Source organism: Lottia gigantea (genome assembly GCF_000327385.1).
Source record: "Lottia gigantea unplaced genomic scaffold LOTGIsca_25, whole genome shotgun sequence".
In the NCBI taxonomy this organism is placed as follows: Eukaryota; Metazoa; Mollusca; class Gastropoda; family Lottiidae; genus Lottia; species Lottia gigantea.
This window is the reverse complement of record NW_008708752.1, coordinates 2,084,439-2,111,565: the sequence shown is the minus strand read 5'-3', so window position 1 is coordinate 2,111,565 and position 27,127 is coordinate 2,084,439. Positions and strand designations below refer to the sequence as shown.

The following is a 27,127-nucleotide window of genomic DNA, read 5'->3' as shown; positions in this document are numbered from 1 at the left end:
ATACCTACTTCTTTTCTCTCTTGCCACCACCCGTGTCCCTAAAACCTTTAGCAAATGGATTATGGTTGATCTTCAACTGTGTTATCTGCAAAAAATCAAAGTTAAAGTTAAGAAAAGACAGGGATTGAAATACTACATTCCTTTTTGAACCTCATTGGGCTTATAGACGCGTAACGTCGTGTTATATCACCTACTATTTTACGATTATCAACTGTTGAGAAGTCTTTAAGGTATCAGCTTGTAGCACACGGGTCCTTGGATAATTGGTTTTTTCTGAAAGCACTCGAAATGTAACACAAATGATTTTGACATCAAATTGCATTCTTATACGATACTTGCAAACAGTTCTGACCGAAACTGTAATTTTAAGCATAATTTCCTGTGTTGAGATTCAATTTGTTAGTGAAATTATAGGCATGGTGGTTTTCGACGATAAAAACTGAACTATATGCCTATTATTCTCATATATGTTTCTACAATATAATGTGGGCGTATCAAAACAAAAGCCCCCTATTAAATCTAAGTGTTTCTAAGCAAATAATTGCAAAATCAGCAAATAATACTAAAACACCTAGATGTGACGAGAAATGTCACAAGGATAGTTCAAGTGCTCAAATCGGAAACACTATGGCGTTGAATGGCAATGTTATTAAAGTTGAAATAACTTGAAAAAGCGTGATGTGTGACGAACATGCACATTGCTTGTTCTTGTAAAAGTGAATGACCAACTTAACGTTTCAATATTACTTATATGTTTAGATATTTTCTTTCGATGTATTAAACGAAACAAAATGGAATTCAACGCTCGATACGTTAGATAACGCCAAAAAAAATATTGTCTATACAATTATAATAATAGCCTACCCTTTTTCAATTTCCAAACTCAACGAAAAAACCTTTCCATGATCGCTTCTTAATAATGTAAAGATATTGCGAATTGCATCCAATACCTTGACTGCAATAGCCACCTTTTCTTGTTGACAGCAGTATGTTATTGCAGCAAGATAGACTAAACAATTTGGTTGCGCATGTTATCGGGGGCTGCATTTTGCTGTATTCCCCAGCGTACAATCAAATCAAATCGCTGCATTTACTTCTGTTATACAAGAAAGATTGAGGTTGCACTCAAGGTATTGGACGCAGTTCGTAATGGCTTGAAGACCATTGATGGTTTTCACTTCATACAACCCAATCATGATAAAAGGAACGCAGTAATAACATGGATATAATGACCAGTGTGTTTATGGAATATGTCTTCTTACCTTTTCATTCTGGTAGGCCGTCACGGCGATAAATTCCATCTCTTTAAATACATAAGTTCTAAAAGCACTATAGGGGAGTTTCAAGATGTCGTTTGCCCTCACTAGGTGAAAACGTGGCTGATATTTATGCATCGAGTTTAATATTGTCTGAAATGAAAAGGAAACATTAATAACACCCAGTATAAAGCCACACTGGTAATGATCAAACGGACAAAGTGGTCCACTACATGTTACAGACTAAGACAACTTTAAGATGAGAATCTTACTCAAAATTCTCCCTTCTCTAGCATTTGTATGACCAATTATATTGATGAACTGAAATTGAAATCGTTTAATTCCATCAATGACAATTTAAACAGTGCTAAAAGCTTGATAAACCAGTCAACGACAATTTGAACTGTGCTCAAAACTTGATGAACTAGTCTTCGACAATATCGATTTCGCTTTAAGCTTGATGAACTAGTCAACGACAGCGTGAACGTGCTAAAAGCTTGATGAACTAGTTAACGACAATGTGAACTTCGCTATAAGCTTGATGAACTAGTTTACGATAACGACAACTTCGCTTTAAGCTTGATGAACTAGTTTACGACAACGACAACTTCGCTTTAAACTTTATGAACTAGTCAAAGACAGCGTGAATTGCACTTTATACCCAATGAACAAGCTAACGACAATGTGAACTGTAATAAATATACAATCTTATTCCATCTACAGCAAATTGAACTGCACTTAAAGTCAAACAATCTGATCGAAGAGTGGGAAAATCAACACCAATTAATTTTAGATGACAGTATCGGAAGATTGTATGCGTGGTTAGACTAGCCTATTGTGTTAGAAATTAACCTTAATTTAGCCTTTCTCTGGGTTTAATTAACTTTCTATATGAACAAGTTCATTATCTTGTAATTAAGAGACCATATACATATCGATATTAAAGTGATATTGCCGTCTAATCGTCTTCCGATTCGCTTTGCTACCTTGAGCTCAAATTCGACTGTTTTATTTCTTTATATCTTAAAATTTTTGTAGAACCTCAGTTATATAGTAAATGTCTAAAGAAATTTGTATAACTTTAAGTAATCGATATAAAATTATGTTCCCGTCTTGTGAGCTTGGCCAGTGCTTCTACAGAAGAGTATCCTCTATAACTTTCTATGTAATGCCCACGTCCAAAAAGTGAATCATTTTTCCAACTAATCTGCACTGAAATTATATGCTAAACTATTGGTACGATCTACTTGACTTCTACTTTAAAGGAAGCAGTCATTACCATTCATGATATTCAAAGAAACTGGATAAAGGAGTCTATCAATGTCTACGAGTGCTATTAAAGTATTCAGTCGAATTTAATGTGTAGCAGTCCGATGATATTCAAGATAAGACAAATGATAAAAGTCTGTCAAATTGTAATAACCAAATACGATACTGACGACTTTATCGCTGTATTATCGCATTTTATCGTTAAATTCACGTCTTTTCTCGTCAGAACGTCACTAAAGAGGCGGAAAAATGGCGGCCATGGAGCGAGGAAATCTGTCTAGCTATCACTTGCCTTTCCGCTTCTTTAAATCCAACTTCATATTTCTTTTGACAAGAGATTATTAATCATAAAACACGAAAATGGCTTTTAGCTTCCACATGGCATCAAAGTTCCATTATAATAGACGGTATTAACCTTTCATATCTGACGAACATCGACAGTAATCATCTAGATGGCGTTACGAATTCTTCACGTGCTTATCTGACACTGAAACAACTCAATCCGGGTCTGATTTGTCTATGAATAAATGTTTTTCAAATGAGATTTAGCCAATAGTATTTTCAGTGGTAGAACTTGAATAATTCCTTTTTGTTGCTGCATTGTAAAAATGTTCCAGACTCTTTGATGGCATAAAGTAACTGGTTATTTATTATACCAACTGATTGGGGCTAAATACCAATAACATTTTTCAGTATAAAAATTAAGTATCGGGTCCTTCTACAATAAATGAAAAATGTACTGTCGTCGCTTCTACATTTTTAACCATTGGCTGTGATTCGGCATTGGGCGTAGGTTGTACTTCAGAAAATTTATATTAGGCTATATCAACTAATAAAGCAATCTTTATCTAAAAACAAAACGTTCGGCTATACTTCGACAATCTGCCCCTTGACTTTAAACAAACCTTCATATAAATGCAGAAGAATAATAAGACAATTACCCTACGTTCAGCAAGTAATTACTTCAAACCACCAATGGAGCCACAAATCTTGGGATTTTTTCTTTCCCTGTGTTTAACTATACGTTTACATTGCTCCTCAAATATTGAAGGTTAATTAATAGTTTGGGTGCGATTATTTGACCGTAATCGACGCCTGACATGTTAATTCGTTTCATTTGTTTTGTCGATTGTAATCTTTAATAATCCCGACAGGCGTCGTACAGAGTTTCGCACTAAAGGTGAGGTCGGTTGAAAAAGATACGAAACGAATACTTCTGAAATACGAACTTTAATTTGTGAATATGTACAAATACACGGAGTTTACCAATTAAAAAGTTTTCTGTGAATTTATATATTTTACATGAATAACATATTATGTACGCTTTCTTTAAAAACTGCAACCAATGCTGCCGACGTGCGTTTTGGATACAAAATCCTTTTCTGGACATGTAGTTTTTGACATAGAGCTTATGGTGTACTCACTGATTGTGTGCAGCAACTCAACAATATTCTTCAAAATGCAGACTATCAAAAATAGATTTTCACCATTTATTCCTTCAAAATCGATAACATGATCATTGCGATTTTATTCGATTGAGTATGGCCCCCTTTATATTGTCTATATTGTAAGAAACAAAATCTCATTAAACAAAAATCTTACCAAAAGTTATTTTTATTACTGTGACTTAGGTGCGGAATTTCATTCATATTTTTCCAAAAGTTCTCACGCATGTCAAAATGTGCCAAATTTAAACATGTACAAAGAGAAACGGATATTTCTAGTAATGCAACACTTCATATCAAATATGAATTTCCGTCTTATGTACTTAAATACGATAGACTCTTGGCGACGATTTTGTCGGCACTAATTCGGATAGGATCAGTTCTCGCCGCCATTCCACTGTTATCTCAATTTCTCGTGGCACGCGACGAGACTTGCAGTACTCGTGGAAAGGTTGAATGAATAACCTCGGTTATCCAGTAACGATATTTGAAGTTTATCGTGTAGGTTATCAAGTTTTTTTTCATGTTCCACTGACATAATCTGCTCGTAAAAAATAAGATTCAATTATCGTTATGCAATTTGACAATTAGTCTGAAATATGAGGACGAGTTGCATTACAGTCGGTAAGACCGTTAGAATATTGACGTCATAATATAACAAATGGCGACAATAGGTTACAATCTCGGAAGGCGTGAGAAAGTTTGGTGATCTTGAATAAACCATCCTTCCTCATTATTCCAGTCGACCGAGCTGTAAATGGACACTAATATATCCTGAAGAGATCAATGCAAGCCGAGCAGTGGCGTTTTTAGGAAACATTAGTTGAGGAGGAAGAGCAGGGGCAACAAAATTTTCCAAGGGGGCCACAGGCTATGCTTTCCCATGTAAATTGATACAAAGTTTGAAAGTGGGGGGCCAGCCTCTTTTCTGGGCCTCTCCATTGAAACGCCACTGTAGCCGATGACCAACGAGTGGGCAAGATTCTCTACTTGTTATCCTTGTGGCTTCTAACTAGAGGTATGAGACAAGGTAGATATCTTTGACGGCTACTGTTCAGTTTGTCTGTTAACGTTATTAATCCTTTTAAACACATGAATATGTAGGTGCATGTCTATCATCACTAATGGATAACGAACTTTGCTGTTACGTGATGAATTAGACCGTCATATGATTACTAAACCCATTAAAAGCCTATTAAGCAGAAAACCAAATGTAATTTAGCTATGAATCGAATAAACAAACATGTATGCTGAGCAAAGAAATGTCACATTTTTAATACAGTTGAGGGGTGAATGGGTTCCTGACATTAAAAGGGTCAACTTAGGTCGCGGTATCGACTGACACTTATTCACACCCAATTCTAAAGAATTTAAGAAGGAAAGGCGCAAAGAAACAAGCAAAATGTGTTATATTCAAATAGATGAACACAAATGATTGCGAAATATACCCCATGTAAACACATTACTGAAAATGTGCACTTGAGAAAATAATACACAATCGAAAGTCCTCTTTTTATAAATAATAAAATTGAGTTTCTAAATTCTCAGTATTATCCAGAATGTCAAATGCCACATCTAGAACTTTGTATCTTTGGTGGAATAGGTTCAAGAGGGGGTGGGTTCCTCTGTGGAAGAGATTCGTGGGAGTGTTTTGTATAAAGAATTTAGTGTGAATGGCTTCTGTATAAGAAGAGGTTCGTGTGAATGTCCTTTCAATAAAAATAGGTTGGTGTGAGTGTCTTCTTCAGAACCCGTTCTGGGGTGTTTTCTGTGGAAGAGGTTCATGGGGGTGTGTTCTTCTGAAGCGGTTCCTTGGTGTCTTTTTGTGGAAGAGGTTCGTGTATATGTCTTCTTCTGAAGAGGTTCAGTGGGTGTATTCTGTAGAATAGGTTCGAGTGAGTGTCTTCAAATTCATAAGAAGCGGTTCGTCTTCTGTAGAATCGGTTCGTGTGGTGTCTTCTATGGAAGAGGTTCGTGGGGTGTCTTTCTGTGGAAGATGTGGGACGGGCTCTTATTCTGAATATCCTTTAAATTAAGGCCTACGTCACTAGATGTAAGCCATTATCTATGAAAACCCTTGTATATTTACAGCATACGAAAATAGATCTTATACCCAATTTACCAAAACTGGGTAACGTAAGATTCAAATGAGTGGGAAGTGATATATCTATTTAACTTCATCTCAATTGCTGACTAGCTTACATTTCATTGTTGTCAGTTTTAATAGATTAATATCGTCATTTCCGGTGAGATATATTTTTTCAGAATCTTGTTTTGTAAATGTAAAAGATCGATAAACTATTTGTAAGAAACCCATCATCAGGCCATTGTCTCGTTAGCGAAAGGTAAACTTTCTCACGCTGTTTTACAAAAAATCTACATTGTGCTTCTCTTGCTTCAAATGTTGAGTCATCATACTTCTTAAATGAAACAGACACATCAATTGGCGGCTGCAAAGGAAAGGGTGTTCAGTGGCGACACCCGTGGGGGTACATGGGGACATTTGCCTTCCTAGAAAATGGTTTGTACCCCGAATTGAACCCCCACTTCACTTCTTACAAATTATAAGTAATAATAAATTATAATTTTGTATAAGATAAAATATATTCTTCAGGAGGCACCATAAATTATATTTTTCTACATTTTTCTTGGTGAAGAGCCCTCTCAGACACTTAATTGGGGGCTTGTGCCAATGGCGGTTTCACAGAGCTGCACATTTTGAATTTCAAACTTGACAGTTATACAGTTGCACCCAAATCCAAAGGTCAACAGCCGCCACTTCTTCTAGCTTTTCAATCGCCGATTTAGTTGGTTTGTAACACTTGCTCAGGACATTTAACGATTTCACTTGTCAGAATTAGAACCAAATACACTTGACAATTCCAAATAACAAAAACACACAAAAGTGGAGAAAATGGAAAAACTGAAAGCACGAATTCGCAAACCTTATGTGAGAACTTTAACACGTTATATCCGCGCTGTTTTTCATTGTCACCGACAAACAAAAGATGAAACAAGAATTCAAATCACCAGATTGTTTTTCGACCTCAGACTCAAACTTTAAGCGAAATGAAACAAATAAGACACATATTTTTTCGTCCAAAAAATGAAATTTTCCCAACATTTTGGCTTGAATCGTTGGCGCCAGTCTATATTTTCTTACCACCGTTAAAATTTGTACATAATTGCGCATGTCTGAAATAATACGGCAACCGTAATGAAGTCGATTTTTGGCAACGATTCAAAATGGCGGTCTGAAATATCAAACAATGTTTTTGGTTCTCTTGGTGTTTGTTTAGTCCCAATAGATATTGATTGTTAAATAGTGACAAATTTCTCAGTCAATTTAGAGTGTGGACGATGGATCGCAATAGTCCTGAAAAACAGGAATTGTCCTATACTACACACTAAATTAACCGTATACCAAAAAACTAAACTAAATAGGCTGTAATTAGTGTCTTTAGTGATGCTTAAGCTTGGTTCCAATAACTGCCTTACTTAAAAGAACATATACGCAGCTATTATCATTGGAAACAATACCATGTAATCATCTTGTTGAAGGCAAAAATATGATAGTATCACCAACGGCGATTCCGCAGACGCTTCTATGGAAAGGGACAGGATGCATTGGAGTCAGCAGACAGTCGATTGTGTGCTCATTGAAGAAAAAATACTAAAAATCAACTTACGAAATGATAACTTACAAAACCATGTTTATCAGAAATATTGTTTGTAAGCTTGAGTTTATGGAACGAGACAATTTTCTGCATCCATTGTTCCCCTGTACTTGGTGAATCTGGATGGATATACATTCTCTTGGGCATTTCCGGATCCGCTTTTCCAGCAACCATCCATTTACTATTGTGAAATTTATAACGACAATCATCAACGGCTACGATATCCATGAGTAGAATATATTTAGCTTTCTTATCCAATCCTGAGACCTTCACTTTAAAAGGTGGAAACATTCGTCTGAAAATAGAAAGAAACTTCCATTAAGCATCATAGAATCAAACGGACAACTAGCCCACGATAGCTACATTTGAGAATGAAAAAAACCGGCATATTCTTAATGGAAATAACCATAGCATAGACGATAGCATTTCTTATATGAATTTTCCTCTCAAGGGGAAATAACTGGTAGAATATTCTAAAGTATATGTTGGTCAAATTTCTTAGCCATAAAATTTAAAGAGAATGTACTAGGGACACTGATAGCAATCATTTGCGCGATTCAAATTTTCTGTCAGGATGTCTGTGGTTCCTGTAATTCTTCTAAAAGTGAGTTTTGTATAACGTCACTGCTGTATATAGATTTGGATAATATTGGTACATTTTGCGATAGGAACGGGATAAAAAGCTTAGTTTTAGGAATTTCCAGAACGATAGACATCTGATTGAAAATTGGAATAATGCAGATCGATGACATCAGTATCCGATACCCATTAAAAGTTTAGAATATCTCTTTACAGTCCCTTTTTATTACTATATATCCATTGCAGCTTTGTTGCTGGCATATCCACATAGGTAAGCTAAAAGAAGTGCCGATTTACTTGTGGGAAGTAAGGAACACGTGAATAATGATCGTCCCAAACAAACACAATATATCAAAGTTCTCACAAAAGATATCTTATTTTTCTTGAAATATCTGTAAAAGGAAAAATTTCTTGGAGACATAGAGTTGAGAAATGATGTTTACCTACAGGTATTGGCTCAAGTTTTTAGGTCTCAGTTCATAGCGAATTGCGAATTCTCTCCTTAATGTTGACCAAGTCGCGACCGAGGTGTCGCCGATCAGTTTAAATTGGCTTTCAAAGAAAACTGTTATATGAATTAACAATCGACGGATTTGTCAACTGAGTTTTAGCACTTTGCGTGACATTCCTTACAGGTTTATAGTTGTCTTAAGGCAGAACTGTCTGCAATCATACGAGTTAAAATTGTTCATGAAGTCAACCAACCCTTACCCAATGTGTACAAGGCACTGTGAAACTCAATCTGAATAAGTTTTGCTTTTTTACACCATAATTGTTAAAAATATTCAGTTAGTTTTAATCATGTATTCTTTGATTTTAAGCACTCAATTTCGGCCCCTGTAATACACTATGCAGTGTGTAATGGCATACATTTAGCAGATCAGTTGGCTCTTTTTCGATTATCCGAATTGGTGTAGACTTGCCAATGCCATACGACGTGATATCATATATTCTGTTGAACGAGAATGTTTTGTTATATTATTATTTTAAAGATCTTTTTAAAGTGTTCCAGACCAAAAACAGTGGTTACAGTAGGCTAATGGTCATGAACGGCAATAACGAAATTGTCCGAATTTTAATAGAAGGGTGTAAAAAGTTTGATCAAATCGAACTATTTAAGTTTGTCTCGGAATTTTGTCTGGGGTAGCCATAAAACAACGGTTTGATACATAACAAGGGAGTAGAGTGATGTTTCTATTAAAATAATATGTGTGGGGAATATTATGTTAATGTGTTTTCTATTATGGGTAGGTAAGTGAATCTGCTATTACAGTGACATTGATTGCAGAAACCTTCCTGGTTTTGAACTGGATTGTTTCGTTCATGCATTTTGACCATGGCAGTAAAAACTTATTTCAAAAAGAGCAGAATAGGAAATCTGCCTCAATTATTTATAGGACCGGAAAATATATTTTTCACTTAGGACAACCTGGAAATTTAATTTAGTGGCTTCTAAAGTAAGAAGGTTGGGGGATGCGGGGTGCTAACTGGTGTCATCTGAAACGGTACGCCAGGTTTTGATGTCTTGTAGACCTGCAAGTATTTTACTAGGAATATCAGTATTGGATCGCATTTAAAATTCGTATGTAATGTAATGCTATGAAATTTCATATTTTTTCTGTGTTTGATATTTTAACAACAATAACAATATTCTTTCAATGATGTTTGCATTGGATGACGGTAAGATCACTAGTCGTAATAGTCACAACCTTGGTCGTCTAAGGATAAAACAGTGAATATATTAATAGTAAATAGTCATAAATGTTACGTTTGTTGTGATTTGGTCCCTCGAGGCTTATATATACTCACTTAAACATAATGAAAGTATGCACCAAGAACAATGCAATGATCTGTAAACAACTTTGAACATAATGAAAAAGACTTTTGGCTTTATTTCACAATGTTGTCGTGTTATGAATAATAAAAAACGTAAGAAAAGTAATTGATGGTGCAATTGTTTTAAAGTTACTCCGTAACTATCAGAAGCTTATCTTTGTCGACGTTTCTTTACATAAATACTTAAAAAAAAACTTGCAGGTTTATGATTTCCGTATACCAATTCGTTCCATGTGACTTGGCGAAGCTTATCTTTCGATCTTTCCGTCTCAAATATGGTGACATCAATCAGGGTTTGTGTGCAGGCCAATTAATTATTTAATGAACTTGGCTGTCAGGAATTTCGTTTCGTTTTTTATGCTTATATATTGACTTACATGAATTGTGTTTTTTAGTAAACCAGTCATGCATAAGGTAATAAATATGACCCAAATTTCGTCAATATGTCTCATTTCATTAGGTCTGATATAGATATACCATAAATATAAATTGAATACCAATGAAATCAATAACGTTACTCGTAAATGAGAAATTAACGTGTCTGAAGTTTAGAAATTGATATGAAATAAAAGAAATGGGTTTGACTATTAACCGAAATGAAGCCAATGAAACAATCGATTGCTTCAGATACCTGTATTCTATTAATACGGTTATTTTTATGAAAATTATTATTTTCAAATCACATTTCTGGAGAAGAGAAAGCTCATACATTATTTCAGAGGAAATCTTATGACTGAAATCTAACAATGTCAGATTTAAAAAAAATTAAATATTCTTGACAAATATGGTCATTATGTTATTGACTCAATCATCCGGACGGATTTAAAAAAAAAGTAAAGAGTATTTTGATTGCCTAATCTTGGTTATTACATAATATTGACCTATTCTGTTGTAAATGTAATGAAAATAATTATTTAAAATAACCTCCCTTGATTTATATATATTTATTTCAGTAGGGACGCAGGCTGAAATAGTTCAGTTGTCTGAGATCGCACAGCGTGAATATCTGAGTAACAACATGTTTCAGGTTCTGTTTTAATATTTCTATATTGCTCTTCAATTGATGTATTGAGCATTATTTATTAAACAGTGGGAATTTTTTGTAATTATGTATAACTCCTTACTATTAGTAGAGCACTGTTTTAAAATATTTTTTTTACAATAATACAAAAGTGTATTTCAGTTATCATCATTATCATTAATATTATCATCATTATCATCATAACTGTTGTCGTTATCATTATCATCATTTCATAACTATTGTCGTTATTATCATCACCATTTCATAACTATTGTCGTTATTATCATCACCATTTCATAACTATTGTCGTTATTATCATCACCATTTCATAACTATTGTCGTTATTATCATCACCATTTCATAACTATTGTCGTTATTATCATCACCATTTCATAACTATTGTCGTTATTATCATCACCATTTCATAACTATTGTCGTTATTATCATCACCATTTCATAACTATTGTCGTTATTATCATCACCATTTCATAACTATTGTCGTTATTATCATCACCATTTCATAACTATTGTCGTTATTATCATCACCATTTCATAACTATTGTCGTTATCATTATCACCATTTTATAACTATTGTCGTTATTATCATCACCATTTCATAACTATTGTCGTAATCATCATCACCATTTCATAACTATTGTCGTTATCATTATCATTTAACTACAAAACGACATTGTACTTATAGATTAATAAGTACTCATTTTCGAAATAGGGTTATTTTTATTCATCCGATTAATCGGTGAAATTACAATAAAATTGCACTAGATTCCCATCTCATTCTAACACAAGATTTTCCGCTAATATCCAATCTTCTGCGTTTATGGTTCCGCTGCAACATTTCTCTAATTGTCGAACAATTTTAGTTACATTTCAATACAAATATAATAGATAAGATCTTTCAGAAAGCAAATGAAAAGAATTTTTTTAAACAAGTTGAAATTATTCAAGTCAATATTATAAATAATGGAGAGATAATTAGGCCTAGAACGTTTAACAAAAAGGTAGGAAATGAAAGACAAAGATAATGAGACAAGAATCAATGGCTTTCATCTCCTTCGCCACACTATACTCGCTACATATCGAACATTTACTCGTTACATTTCAATGATCAAACTTGGCAATCTTTTAAAAAATACACTAATGAAGTTTTAATTTGCCATTAGTTTTTAAAGGACGATATACCAGAAAATTCAATAAAAAAAAAAAAAATCACAAATACAACATGAAACATAATTCGTTGATATCAACGAGTTAAAATTTTGAAAACAGTTTAAGTGCGGATATCTTATACAGTTATGGTGGCAATAAAAAGTTTTGATCGACTTATTTGACGAAAATATGTTTGGGTCATTTGCAAACAGTTCTACTATCAATTGAAATATTGAAGTTAAAACAATTTAGGAAATTTATAGTAAAATAGAAAAATTTCAATAAAAAAAAAAACAATTATCATTTATTAATTTATTTATCATTTTTATCATATTTATTTATTCATTTGTTTATTTATTTATCATTTATTTATCACTTTTTTCATAATAAATAATTTATTTATCATTTTTATCATATTTATTTATTCATTTATTCATTTACTTATCATTTTATCATTTTTATCTATTTATTTATTTATTTATTTATTTATTTATTTATTTATTATATTTTCTTTATTTATTTATATTTTAACTTCACTATATTAAACAAACATTCACAAAATGTTATAAATATGCATGACATTTAAAAACTAAAAATATGCAGATACATCACAGATGTATAAATTTAACATTGATTTTTTTACATGTCAAAATGGCATTAAAACCGAGTTCAACAGAGTTAATAATAAATATTTAAACTTGACACAATTGAGGTTAGTATATTCATTTTTTAAGAAATATGCATAATGATTATTCATGAATTATAACTGTCAACAAAATTAGGAAATAGCTATTCAGATAGTTGGTTATTAATAAATCTATTTAAAGTAACACAGTATTATTTATCTTTAGTATAAGTACAAATGATTTCGTTTCAAATTGTCAAAGGGAGACATATGTACACTGACGGCTCAGTACAAATATTAGAATAATCGGCTTCCGAGACGAAATGTTATTTGAAATAAATTGAATGGCTTTATTAGGATAATAATCATCTCATATTTGTCGTTCCCGCCTTCATGTTTCTTTGAACTGTAGCAGACGACAATACTAATAACTGTTCAAAAATCAATAGTTGTAGCTTGTTAATGAACTTAAAACCGCTTTAACAGCAGACGTAACGGCGGCCATTTTGAACACTGATAGAAATGCACTTATCAATTGTAATTATATAGTTTTTTTTATTGGAAATTGAGAATAATTAAAAGTCAGAAAAAATAACCCCGATTTTAATTCAAATATGACATTTCTATGTACCAGTTTCATAAATTGTGGAAAGTGGCTTATAAGAGGTCCTCAGACTAATTATAAAATTTCGAAGTCTTAAATTTCAGAAAAATTGTTTTAATAACGAAATGATTGAATACTATTGGAAACCCTAAGGTTATATCTAGGTGTACAAATTATACGATGAATTTCTTTCATGAAAAAGGGACTGAGAAACCATTAGTTATTCTTTGGAATCCGCAAATGATGTTATGAAGTCAAGTTCGATGTAGCAGACCGAATTTGGTATATCAAATACAAAAATAGACTTGTTCCATATCTTTGAAATTCATAGTAGTGAAAAAGGTATATTACAATACAGATGTTGTATAGGTTTAAACGGAAAAGCAAATGACAAAAATCATTAAGTTAAATACAAAATGAATAAAATTGAGGAACATCGACAAATGTAATCTGTCAGTTTTTGGACAAAATCTACAAAATGCTACCTGTCAAAAACCATCCTTAAAAGGACAAATCCACGGGACAGAACACCTATGTATCTCTCAAAATTTGCAATTAAAAAATTCAGTAAACGCTTAAAATATAAGGAAATGACTTAAAAATGTAATATTAACAGACCTGTTTGTTTTTAGCCCAGACAATAATAAGGAGTATGACACAGTTAGCTTAATGATATACAGGAAGTTTTTGACTGATATTATATATTACCTATTGTCTCTGTTTATTACTTATATTTTTAAAAACCGATTAGTTTTCATAATCATACATTTATATTTCTTTATTTATTGTTAGTATGATACAGGTCGGAAGGTCTGACATGGAAAAAGTTTCTCATTGTTCAGTTAAGACAATTAACCAAATATATTCTTGTCTGACTAAATTTCCATATTGCACACTGTCGTGATACTAACATATCAATTCTAATTTTGACATGTCATTGGGATATAAATTTTTCAGATTTCGGATTTCGTTTTGCGAAACGTATATTTCAGTTTTCTTTTTTTTTTTTCAATCCCAAGAAGGTGAATAATACGATTTTTATTTCCTGCTGTGTTGAAATCATGACAAAAGGGAAACGACTTTATGATGCAGGTTGATAAGCTATTTAAATGCTCTAGCTTGAAAATATAATCCTGCATGATCAAATTGTTAAATCATTCTTGATTTTTTTCTAAATAGAGGGAGAAATCGTTGTTTTATCAACTATAAACTATGCTTGTACGATTCGGTGTAACGTAATGTTGCGGTCAAATGAGTTATTTTTCTGTATAATAATAATTATTATTAAAGCGATTTGTGTAGAAACAGGGGATTTGTAATGGATAATGCTATTCACTAATAACATTTCATTTGATAATATTGCTTATGATAATTCATTAGATAATTCTTATTAAGTATGATAATGTTCATTTAAAACTTTACTAAGGATAATTCATTTGATAAGTTTTCTTATGGTTATTCATTTGAAATTTACTTATTATTCTTTTTACATTTACTGATGATAATTTATATGATAATGTTACTGATACTAATTCATTTAGTAAGCTTGCTAATGATAATTCATTTGATATTTACTTAGTAATCCTTTCTAAATTTACTAATCATAATGTAAATGATAATGTTACTAATAATAATTCATTTAATAATAATACTATTATTAGTATCGTTGTAATGTTTGTGTTGGTGTTTATCACATATAATATATGACCTGCGTGATTGAAAGTCAAACGGTAAACAGTATCATAATATTGTGACCCTTGTTTACTAACTTGCCTCTCTGACACATGAACTCTCTCCTATAAGATATATGCTTTACATGACAGTATACTTGTACATATTTTTGCCACCAAATTAATTTTGATATATGGAGTACAATATAGATATTTTGAAAATAATGATATGCATAGATAGTAACATAGCTCAGATCACAATATTACTCAATAAAGCTCAAGTTTATTCTTGCCAGTAAACCTCTCTAAAATATGTTTGTTTTGCAGAACTTAGTAACAAAGGATATATGTATGCGAACTATCTTCAAACATGGCCCAATGATATATTTGCGTCCAGTTAGTAACTCACCTACTATTTGAGAAAAGAATAATAAAAATTTTAAAAGTTGGTCATAATTTGCTATATTTGGCAATTGTTTTCATCTCTTTTCTATGAACTAACATTTCAGAAATGACTAGCAAATTTGTTAGCTTCGCAATGTCTTGGATTAAAAAAGCGCTCTAAAGGTGGAATAATCAAATAAAAATGACCCTTTTGTTCTAAGATATCGATGCTTTGTCCAAATGATAATTCATCGTTTACAAGTTAGGACAGTCATAGGACCGCCAATAACTCATGAATATATTCTTGAAAATGAAACCCATTGCTAAGTGTTTCGAATCCTTTCTCAATGTTAATTCACCGCTAATAAGTTCTTACTAATATCGGATAGCTTCAGGTTATGACGTAATCACCTTATCTCGAGATGTAATTAAAAGTTAATAAATTATTGATATCAATTTATCTAATGGTTTTTATACAGAATAGATTCAGTCCTAGATAATGTAATGTACAGTAGATATGCCAAAGCCCCAGGTAATTGTCTCGACACAATGGTAATGCTTTTCGTAATACATAATTCGTGTAATGCTTAGAACGCTTTTTCTTATTCGGAGGGGCTGACTTTAGAAAAGCCTCCAGTCGTTTGAACGGGACAACCGAGACACCGTGTGCTACATGCTGTGCACGTTCAAGATCCCTCGGCATTAGGCAATGGAGAAAGAGAAGCCTATAGCCCTCGTCCTGGAAAAATTACTGATGATATGATGAAATTAGATAGTACTGATAAGAAACTCAAAACTTAATAAATATTACTTATAATAAATTACTCAGTGCTCAATAAACACTACTGATGATAAGTTACTCATTACTCAAAAAACATTACTGATGATAAATCTCAATAGGCTACTCAAGAGATATTATTAATAATGAGTTACTCTATATCCAATGCGTATTATTTGCAAAAAGTTACTCAATATTCAAAAAGCATTACGGATAATAAATTACTCAATATCCATTAGACATTACTGATGATAAGTGTTACTCCATACTCAATAGATAGTACTGGTAGATTACTCAGTACTTAAAAAATGTTACTGATGATAATTTACTCAATAATCAGAACACATTACTGGTGACAAGTTACTCATAACTAAATAGATGGTACTGGTAAGTTACTTAATACTTAATAAATGTTACTGATGATAACTTGCTCAATATTCAGAACACATTACTTATAATAAGTCACTCAATACTCGACATATATTACTGATGATAACTCAGTATTCTACAAACTTTTACTGATAAGTCACTCCATAAACTTTACTTATGATAAGTGATTCAATGAACATTACCGATGATAAGTTATTCCATGAACATTACTGAATATTAGTTACTCCATAAACATTACTGAATATTAGTTACTCCATAAACATTACTGAATATTAGTTACTCCATAAACTTTACTTATGATAAGTGATTCAATGAACATTACCGATGATAAGTTATTCCATAAACATTACTGAATATTAGTTACTCCATAAACATTACTGATGATAAGGTACTCAGTATTCATTAAACATTGCCGATGATAAGTTACTCAAAAAACCATTACTGATGATAAGTTACTCAAAAAACCATTACTGATGATAAGTTACTCAAAAACCATTACTGATGATAAGTTACTCAAAAAGCATTACTGATAATAAGTGATTCAATACTCGATAATATTGCTGATGATGCAAAATTGCTGAAATTTTCTACCAAGGGCTATACTTATATATTCCATATAGAAATAAAACACTTTTATTGCTTTGGAAACGAATCTGTCAAAGCTTGTCTCATTTAAATATGCATTAAGCCGAAACAATGGATCTTTATGCTTGACACAAAATGAATGGAAAATATAATTAAACTTTAAAAAATAAAGTATATAAATATTACCATTAATGCAACAGAAATGGTAATTGACTTTTGCAATGTTTGACAGTAATTGTCGGGATTTTAACACTTCAGTTCACCACCATTTACTATTGATAAGGAAAGAAAGAAAAAGCGTTTTACACTGCAATCGCTAAAAGTCAAGCCAGTTTAGTGAATTGATTACTTAAAAGTTACTCAAGATTTTTGTTTAGGATAGAAAAAGTAGGAGTATATAAAAGTGGGACTACTTCAGTCAATGACTCTCGAGTCATTTTCCATTGTTTAAAAATTTTCAGCACCAATTTTTGAAATAGTTATAAAAAATGGTTACGTACAGATATAGATTCGTAATGTTCGTTAAATAAACTCATCTGAATAGGTTGCTAAGGAACGCAAACATTATTTACATATGACGTCACATTAATCAATTCAGATTCACACAAAATGTGCGATTTTTTGTGTTTGGGCTAAGAAAAAGATATAAAAAGTTGAGAAATGTCTTTTGTTCTGGAAAACAACAACTGTTATTTTCCCAAAGAATATATATTGAACACGTACCAAAATTTACACAAATATCGTCGATTTCTTGCATATTTTTCGAATTTAAACGAAATAATCCATTTTGTTGATCAATGTTACTTTTTTATTGTGTAAAGTTCACCTTATCAATTGTCGAAGAGCCAATTTTCCGAAACGTTCAAGGGACAGGTTCGTCAACCGTTTGACCAATCGCAACTTAGTGTCAGAAACGGATTTGTTTTAGCTTAGCTAATCAATAATCGTGTGCACAACTCACCATCGAAATTTCACCATTCAAATCCATGTGTGTCCAGAATTATCCGCGTTTAAAAGTTAAAAAGACGACTCGTCAATTCTTGGAACTCGTATAGAGAGAAGACATACATAGAAAAAGAAAGTGAAATTTCTAGTATGAGATATATTTGAAGGCATTATGCGATCTTCGTTCAGTTCTAGTACTTCTGAAGACAATTTACATCTTTTCAAAATCCAGATAAAACACGGTAAATGACGAATCATGGCGTTTAAAAGTATTTCTAAAATGTTGGCGATTATTTCAGAGGCATAGTCTATGGATTCGGGGTTCGTACGGTTGATCGTGGGTATACTAAACACTTATGTTATCATTACATAATCATTACATTTATCAATTAAAATACTATTGTTTTGTGTGCATTTTCAAGGAACTTGTTTTCTTGAAATTTTTTGACTAGCTATACATAAAGTATAAAGGAAAAGTTTCATTTCACATAAAGAAAAATTCTTTTGGTGTCTTTTAAATGTTTGTCCCACTTGCAACATTAAATTTTTACTGTTATCAAAGTCAGAAAAACAGAGAAAAGAAAAAGCAAAAAGTACTTAGTAATTATAAAACTTCAGCATTATAGGAAAGATGAATAATTGAAATCTACCTTTCAACTAACTAGAATGCCTGTAAGAAAGCCTGAGAACATGTCTTTTGTCTTGTGACAGAATCATATCATCCTTCACAGTCCCTTGTGACATTTCTATGTTATTTACCCGCTAATAGTATCTATATTTCATAGGATAAGCTTCACTTGAGAAGGTTTTCAGAACAAAGTGGAGTAACTTTTTAAAAACTGTTTCAATTTTTAATTACTTGCAATTTGTACTTGGTGTTGTCTTGAAAACGTGTCTGAGGTACCAAGGTACATATACCGGAGCATAAGAAGTGGTATGGGGTTCATCTCTGAAGATCCGAAATATTCGACAGCACTATCAGGAATGAGAAAATATGCAATGTGAGAAACTTATGCAAAAAAGGCAGTTATGAAGTTTATATGTAGGAGCTTTTTGGAACATCAGCAGTAAATAACTTAAAGAAATTGAATTCAGTATAATTCTGAAACATCAGTAAAAGGGGATACAGAAATAGAAGTTAGGGTCCGTCTGGAACATCAGGCATCATAACCTATTATACGAGATCCTTATGCAACATCAACAGTAAAGACGAAACGGAATTTGATATGTGGTTGATATTATGCAGGATGAGGAACTTAATGTAAGTGATCTTTTGAGAACATCATGGTATCTGGAAAAAAGCTACTTGGTATTCGTAGAAGAAGAAGAAAATGTATGCGAGATTCTTATAGGACAGAACAAGCGATGAGGATCTCATTGTATGATTTAATTTTAGAAAACAAAACAAAAAGATACATGGTAGTTTTACTCGATGGACAAAAAGATTTATGAAAATATAGACAATATTGATGTTACTGCTGACGATAATGCTGACGATAATGCTGATGCTACAACTGTTTCGATGCAACTGATGGTACTGATGGGTGATCTCATGGAATGAAATACACCTTAACGTTTAACTTTCTTTTCCAAATAGCAGTATCAAAGACGGACATCAGTGCCATACCGTGCGAGGTGCAATAGCCATCTCTTTTAGATTACCTAGCTGTATTCTTCCAGTACACAACCTGGAGCTCCTTGGATCTCAGTCTATAACCCAATCTTGAGATGATCAAACAAATATTCATATTCACTGAAAAAGCAACACCTAAAAATATTTACATATCCAAAATATTTTGATTAATCTGCTATAGGTCTATTCGGGTCAGAAATAGGTCACGGTCTCTTGATCGTTGTATGTATGTAATAAAAAGTAAGTTTTGTTGGCTTTGTGGTATTTACATCAAAAGGATACATAGTAATTTTCACATAGTTTGAGGATTTATAAACTGTCAGTGTCTGTGTCATTAGATACCAATTTAGTCTTTTATCAGTCAAAACCTGCACAGAGAAGTTTGGTCAAACCATTAACTAGGGCAGATGCACAAAACTATTAGGAAAATACGTGAAAATATTACTGACAAAATTCGTGAAAATAAAATTGTTGGCCTACATAAGAAAGAAGACCCCAAGATAATAAAGGGATTTCTAAATTATTTATGTGAATCGAGGACACTGATAGTATCAATTTGCATTATTCCATTTTTCAGTCAGATATCTGTGGTTCCTGAAATTCCATAAAAAATTAAGTGTTTGATGAAGTCCATAATCGCTAAATATGGTTTATCACATAAGGCTTTTCGCGATTTGTGACGTCATCAAGCACTTAGTTTTAGAGGTATTGCAGGTCTGATGCTACCAGTGTCCATGATACCCATACAAATTCTAGAAAACTTCTTTACAATCCCTTTTATGAATTGTAAGAAGGGTTCCAAATTGAATAGGTAGGTCAAACTACATACGTTTAATATGTTGTTGTATACCCCCTGTTTTCAACCTGGGGTGTTTTCATCCCCTGATAGGACTAGGGTGTCAGGGGTGTGGCCAACTAGTGTAGGAGAAGAATTTGTTTTGAATTGAGAGAGAACCTTTTAGGGGGTGTGAAAGGTCCAGTTGATTGATCCAGGGGTGTAAAGGTTGGAACCACTGTTGTATACCATTGCATCTGCAACATTCTATTCTCAGTGTGCAATTGGGAAAAACTTTTTTAGTGTCGAGGGATCCAGACACCCCATTTTTTGTACTTCCGTCAACCATCACTGACAGGGGAAACCTAACTGATAATATTTCTCGATCTAAGCCAAAGACCAAAGAGAAAATCCACAAATATAACAGTCAGTCTATATTGGTTTGAAAGATGACACATTTTATTTTTGTTTTCACAATTCATATACTAAAAAAAGGTGTTTGAAAATAGGAAAGGTGCTTTACATTAGCTACTTTACGTGACAAACTTTCTAAAATTATGACAGGCCAGATTATCTTGTCTAAGTAAATGTTACAAATATGCATAAATATTTTACATATTGTAATATAGGTCGACAGTTGGCGCGGTATACTTTTCCTTATGTTGTTGTTGTCATAAACACAAAGAAAGAAACAACCATATTTCACAAAGGTAAAAGCTTCTGTACGATACTGTCTACCAGCTGGTCCTTGGCCAAAACCCTTTACATTCTAGCATTCTACACCGAGTCGACTGGAATCAGAAGAATCTTATTGAAGTTTTACGGGCGACTGAGGCTAGAACCACGGACATTTGACATAATCAACACTCTCTTAGACTGTGATACTTTTCAACAAAAGGCAAAAAATGTTAAGTGCAAAATAGCGACTCTTCCAAACTCTCTGCATAGCTGATACAGAAATTAGGTTTTACAATCTCAAGATCTGAGCATTCTGAAATCACTATGTCAAGTTATGAGAGCTCTGAAATCATTATTGCAAATTCTGAGAATTCTGAAAGCATTATGTAAAATTCTGAAAATTCTGAAATCATTATGTCAAGTTCTGAGAGCTCTGAAATCATTATGGCAAATTCAGAGAACTTTGAAATCAAATCGGAGATTTCTGAAACCATTATGTGAAGTTCTGAAAGCTTGAAATCATTATTATAAATTCTGAGACTTCTGAAATCATTATTTAAAATTCTGAGAATTCTGAAATCATTATGTCAAATACTGGTAACTCAGAAACCATTATGTCAAATTTTGATTACTCAGAAATCATTATGTCAAGTTCTGAGAGTTTGAAATCATTATTGCAAATTCTGAGAATTCTGAAAGCATTATGGCAAATTCTGAGAATTATGAAATTATTGTGTCAAATTCTGAGAATTATGAAATCATTGTGTCAAATTCTGAGAATTATGAAATCATTATGACAAGTTATGAGAGCTCTGAAATCATTATTGTAAATTCTGAGAATTCTGAAATCATTATGGCAAATTTTGATAACACTAGAATCATTATATCAAATACTGAAAATTCTGGAATCATTATGTCAAGTTCTGAGAATTCTGAAATCATTTAGTCAATTTTTTAGAATTCTGAAATCATTATGTCAATAACTGGTAACCCAGAAACCATTATGTCAAATTCTGATTACTCAGAAATCATTATGTCAAATTCTGAGATATTCTGAAATCATTATATCCAATTCTGATAACTCAGAAATCATTATATCCAATTCTGATAACTCAGAAACCATTGTGTCAAATTCTGATAACTCAGAATCTCCAAATTCCAAAAACTGAACCATGTAGGCTACATCATAAATTGATTTAAAATGATGAACACAGAACTACCTGTTTGAAAAGTTTTCATGATGAACAAAGAATTTCTTTTATGAAAAAGTGGAGATATTTGAAAAAATAATAGTTACCATTAGCCACCTGTTTGGCCTAAAATTATCTTGACACAATAACATATGTATTTTAAAATACGAAAATGAATTAGAAAAGAATAACGCCAACCTTATTTCATTGCTGTTTTCTCATTGTAAGCATTGTCATTGTCCTTTCTTTTTGTTATCTTGACTATTTTTTCATCAAACCACTAAAAAAGGTATAGGCATATATGACCGTCAACCAGATGAGTTACAGCAAAGTAGAATGGAAAACTCTTCTTCGTGGGGGACCAGGGGTTGTGAAAAGAACAAATCGAAGTAACAATTTCATCATTCAAAAAAAAAAATGTCGGCAAAATGAAAATTAAAATTTCGGAAGTATTATATAACTTGGAACATTTAAGATATCGTCGGGATGCTGATTTTTGTTAGATTTACTTTAAGCAGGATAGATGCCAAATGAAACTAAAGAGTGAAATAAAGAATGTGCAAAGCCCTGACAGAGGATAATTGAATGAGAAAGGTTGAAAACCATGTATTAGATGAACCAAATATATATCATTTGCTGCGTGGATTCTCCGAAAGGGATGTAAAGTTGATTCGTTATACTATACAAATCATTTTTGTGATTCTTGGACATTACTAAACGATTACCAAATTATCAAATATCAAATCGCAAAAATTTCAAATACAAATTGAGCAAAAGCCTATGACTTTACACCAATCTTTATTTTGCTGATTAATCTATGTTTTGCATGTTGGCAACAAGGAATCTGAATATCCTCAATTATCCAAAGATCACCAATTATCAAACGAGATCACCAATTATCAAAATAGGCCACCGATTATCAAATGATAATTGCATTTTGATCAAACATACTCAACGATATGGACGTTTTATATACCCATATTTTGAACGTTGACATATTTTTTGACAAATGAGATTTTAATTGAGTTCTCCAATCCACTCCAAATCCAACTAATTATGTTAATTAGGTTTTAAATATGATAGAAATATCATAATTCGACAATGCTCAAGTAAATTATCCACAAACTTTCACCATTGAACACCTGTCTTCAGAACATGTAGGATCTCCAGAAATTTTCAAATTTTCCCCCTGGACTGAATGTTAGACAGGACCATGTCACCTTGGTGTATTGGACCTAATTCTGGCCCATATAAAATAGAGAGTTTATTTATATAAAGCAATACATGAAATGACACTCGCACCAAGTACAAAAGGACGAATCACCGTTGTAAACTAAAAAAGAGGGAGATGATTCTTAAATTTGAGGAACCATTTGTAGAGAAAGATATTACTAACTGTTCAGAGTGATAAAACTAAGAGGCTTCCTTCTGGTATTTTGGGTAATCAGGTCGACAATCATGCCCTATATCATACCATACTAGAGTCCTAAAATAGTAAACATTGTAGCCTTCCCACTGCAATTAAAATCCAAAATCATTCATTATCAAAATCATGTCATTTATAGACAAGCCAGTAAAGTGAAATCTGAATTTTTTGTGTTGTGTTGCTATGAAAACCAGGATGACGTTATTCAGGTGGCAAACAAGTGTCCAACTTGTACCAGAACTATTGATGTCGTTCTAATGTGTGCATTTTTCTCGCTGTTTGCCATTCCTGTGCAACTATGATTTTTGATTAATGAAGACGACTCATTTATTGTTTTAATTACTACTTATACAGCCAGAGGATTGATTCGAATGAAATAAAGTCGAAACTTAAAGCAAATAGTTGTCTAGGTTATGCATATAGACAACGACAATTGATTATTGCATATTTTCAAAAAGGTTTCACGGTCATAATTGAGTATTTTAGTTGAATAGAAAATCAAAGAATCGTCCATCCAGTATGCAGTACATGTGAAACGCATGCATAAGTTTTATTTTGCAAGTTATGTATCAGAAATACCTAATTATTCATTACAACACATCATTGATAATAATCAATACAACAAAGTCTAAACTAAATATTTAATTTTTTGTAAAGCCAAATATAAGATCTAAATATTCAAAATTTGGTATATGCATTATAAGCAATTGAAAATATCATTGTTTAAAAATGTACAGAGCGGTATTGAAAGAGGTTTTCTATTCTTTTTATGTATATCGTGGACAATGATATCATCAATTTGCCCCATTTCCATATTCAAACAGACTGTGGTTCCTACAATTTCACTAAACCAAGCGTTTGATGACGTCACTAGTGCAAAATCTGCTTATATTATATAAGGCCTTTGTAATAGTGACGTCTTCAAACGCTTAGTTTTAGTGGAATAGCAGGAACCACAGACGTCTGATGGTGCATATCGACGCTAACTATGTCTAAGATAACCATAAAAAATTTGAAAAACCTTTTTACAAGCCCTTGAAAAACCACTCTTAACCAATAATGATTAATTTAGCAAACTTAGCGTTGGTGACGAGAATAGTTGCTGAATACACTCTGAATGAGACACTCGGCTGACGGCAGCCAGGACATCATGACATGATCTCCTGGCTTTTTCAACTGGGTGTCTCTGTCAGAGAGTCAACATATGTTTTAATACACATTTATTTGAACGATAAAATTTAAAGAAAGAGAACCATTTCAAAACTTATTATTAATTTAGTCGAGATATTCAAAACGAAAACATAGCCTAAGCCACTAACTAACAGCGTCGTAAGAAAGCTTTTAAGTCATTTTGTACGTCATTTGTTAAAGTTTTTCAAAATTTACGTCATAAAACTCTTTCGAACACCAATTTCAACGGACCAATAGTTACGCCAGCGAAGATAACGTTGCTCCAAGTGGTTAAATATGACAGATTAATTTCATAAGGTCTAACGATCCATGATCCTACATGGCATCACAATTGTTTCAGATATACTCATTACGTCACTATGAAACCTGTGCTTACAGAACACTATTTAACAATCATAAATTCTTATGATTCTTATGAATCTAATCAATAAGTAGAACTGTTTGCAATCATTTGGCCGAAATATTATGTTCGTTGCGTGGCCAAACCTATACCAGAGAACAGCTTGAACAAGTTTGGCCTGATTGCCACCGTAATTAAAGTATATTGAACTAGAAATAGCTATCCATAAGCGAGTATGTTTATCAACTTGATCATGATAAAGCATCTTTTCAAATTTCAGTTTTCAGAACATTGACCAATGCAGTAATCAGATGACATTGTGCTGGTTTACAAGTGTCTTTGTCAGAAAAAAGAGAAGAATAAAATACAATACAATTAAGACGTATTTATATTGAATTCTGGACCGAGAAGATGAGGTGTTTTATCGAACGACGAACTCTAAAATGCTATATTCTAATTATGTCACCTCAAATTGATAAAACCCCTTAACCGTTTGGATATTATGGAACGAAAAAATGTATGTGATAAGTCAGAAAGAGAAGATCCATAAAACTAAAATGCCTTAACCAAATCAAGATGAAAATCGTTTTTCTGAACCATTTACTACCTATCTATAAACTTGCATTAAAGTTTTCCTTTATAAATATTTCAAATTAATTCATAAATAACATAATATGTACATCAAATCATACATTTTTGCTTTTAGAAAAATGGAAAAGTTGAAAAACAATGTAAAAAACGTTAAAAATGCGATAAAAATGAACGTTATGTAATAAAATGTGTATATCTATTTTAGTTTTTGAAACATCTCACTTGGTGCTGCATAAGGAAAAGCAAACAGCTTGTATTTTGGAATAGAAATGACACTATTTGGTAGAAACCTTATGAATTAATTATATACGATTTTAAGCTGGAGTTTTTAATTTGTACTACTGTCAATAGACAATGAACTAAGTTAAATGTCATATCTACTGTTCTTAAAAAAATCTAAGACATATAAAATGACAAGAAAGTAAAATTAAGCGATGTAAATTGTAGTTTTTGGTAAATATTAGAAATCCCTTATCATATTGCAATATATTTCAATATTTTGACTGTTAATCTTGAATTTTGATTCCTTCCAGAATGCAAAAAATACGCTTCTTTGATGATAGTACTGTACAATTCTTTAAATGTGAAAAAAAAGTTTGGTTATAAGAAGAAAACCACAGATTATGGCTGTTAAATTTGCATTACGAGCCCATTTTGAATGGAATAACTGCTTTAAATTCTCTGAATTATGAAAATGCACTTTGGTGATAAAAATATTAGAAGCCCCAACCATAATATTTCAAATTTTGACACTTAAAATTGGTTTCCTTGTGTCAATCTACCATTACATTAATATACAAAGAAATTTCATCAATTGGGTCACATCAAAGTTGAATATTAATAAACATGAAAATTAACAGAAAATAAATGATTAAGTTTAAACTTACCGTCCAGATTTTGTGATGACCATTTCTGTACCAAACTTGTGAAACTGCTCCCATAAATCCTTCTCTTCAAGGTCGACTTTAGGGTCATCTTGAACGTCATTATCCGGAGGCTCTAGCCCTCTCATTGTCCGAAAGTGATCAGGGTGTGGAAAGAGTTCACCTGGTAATAATGGGTTCCTGCCCAT

General features: G+C 32.3%; 1 protein-coding gene across 1 annotated transcript; it reads right to left on the bottom strand.

Moving 5' to 3' along the window:
• Nucleotides 1–4: 4 nt before the first annotated feature.
• Nucleotides 5–27,127, bottom strand: LOTGIDRAFT_116991 (hypothetical protein; the record flags this gene model as incomplete). The annotated part of the gene is made up of 4 exons (XM_009055706.1): nucleotides 5–85; nucleotides 1,263–1,409; nucleotides 7,675–7,942; nucleotides 26,943–27,127. 4 exons carry the CDS (start codon nucleotides 27,125–27,127, stop codon nucleotides 5–7), a joined length of 681 nt encoding a protein of 226 aa, XP_009053954.1.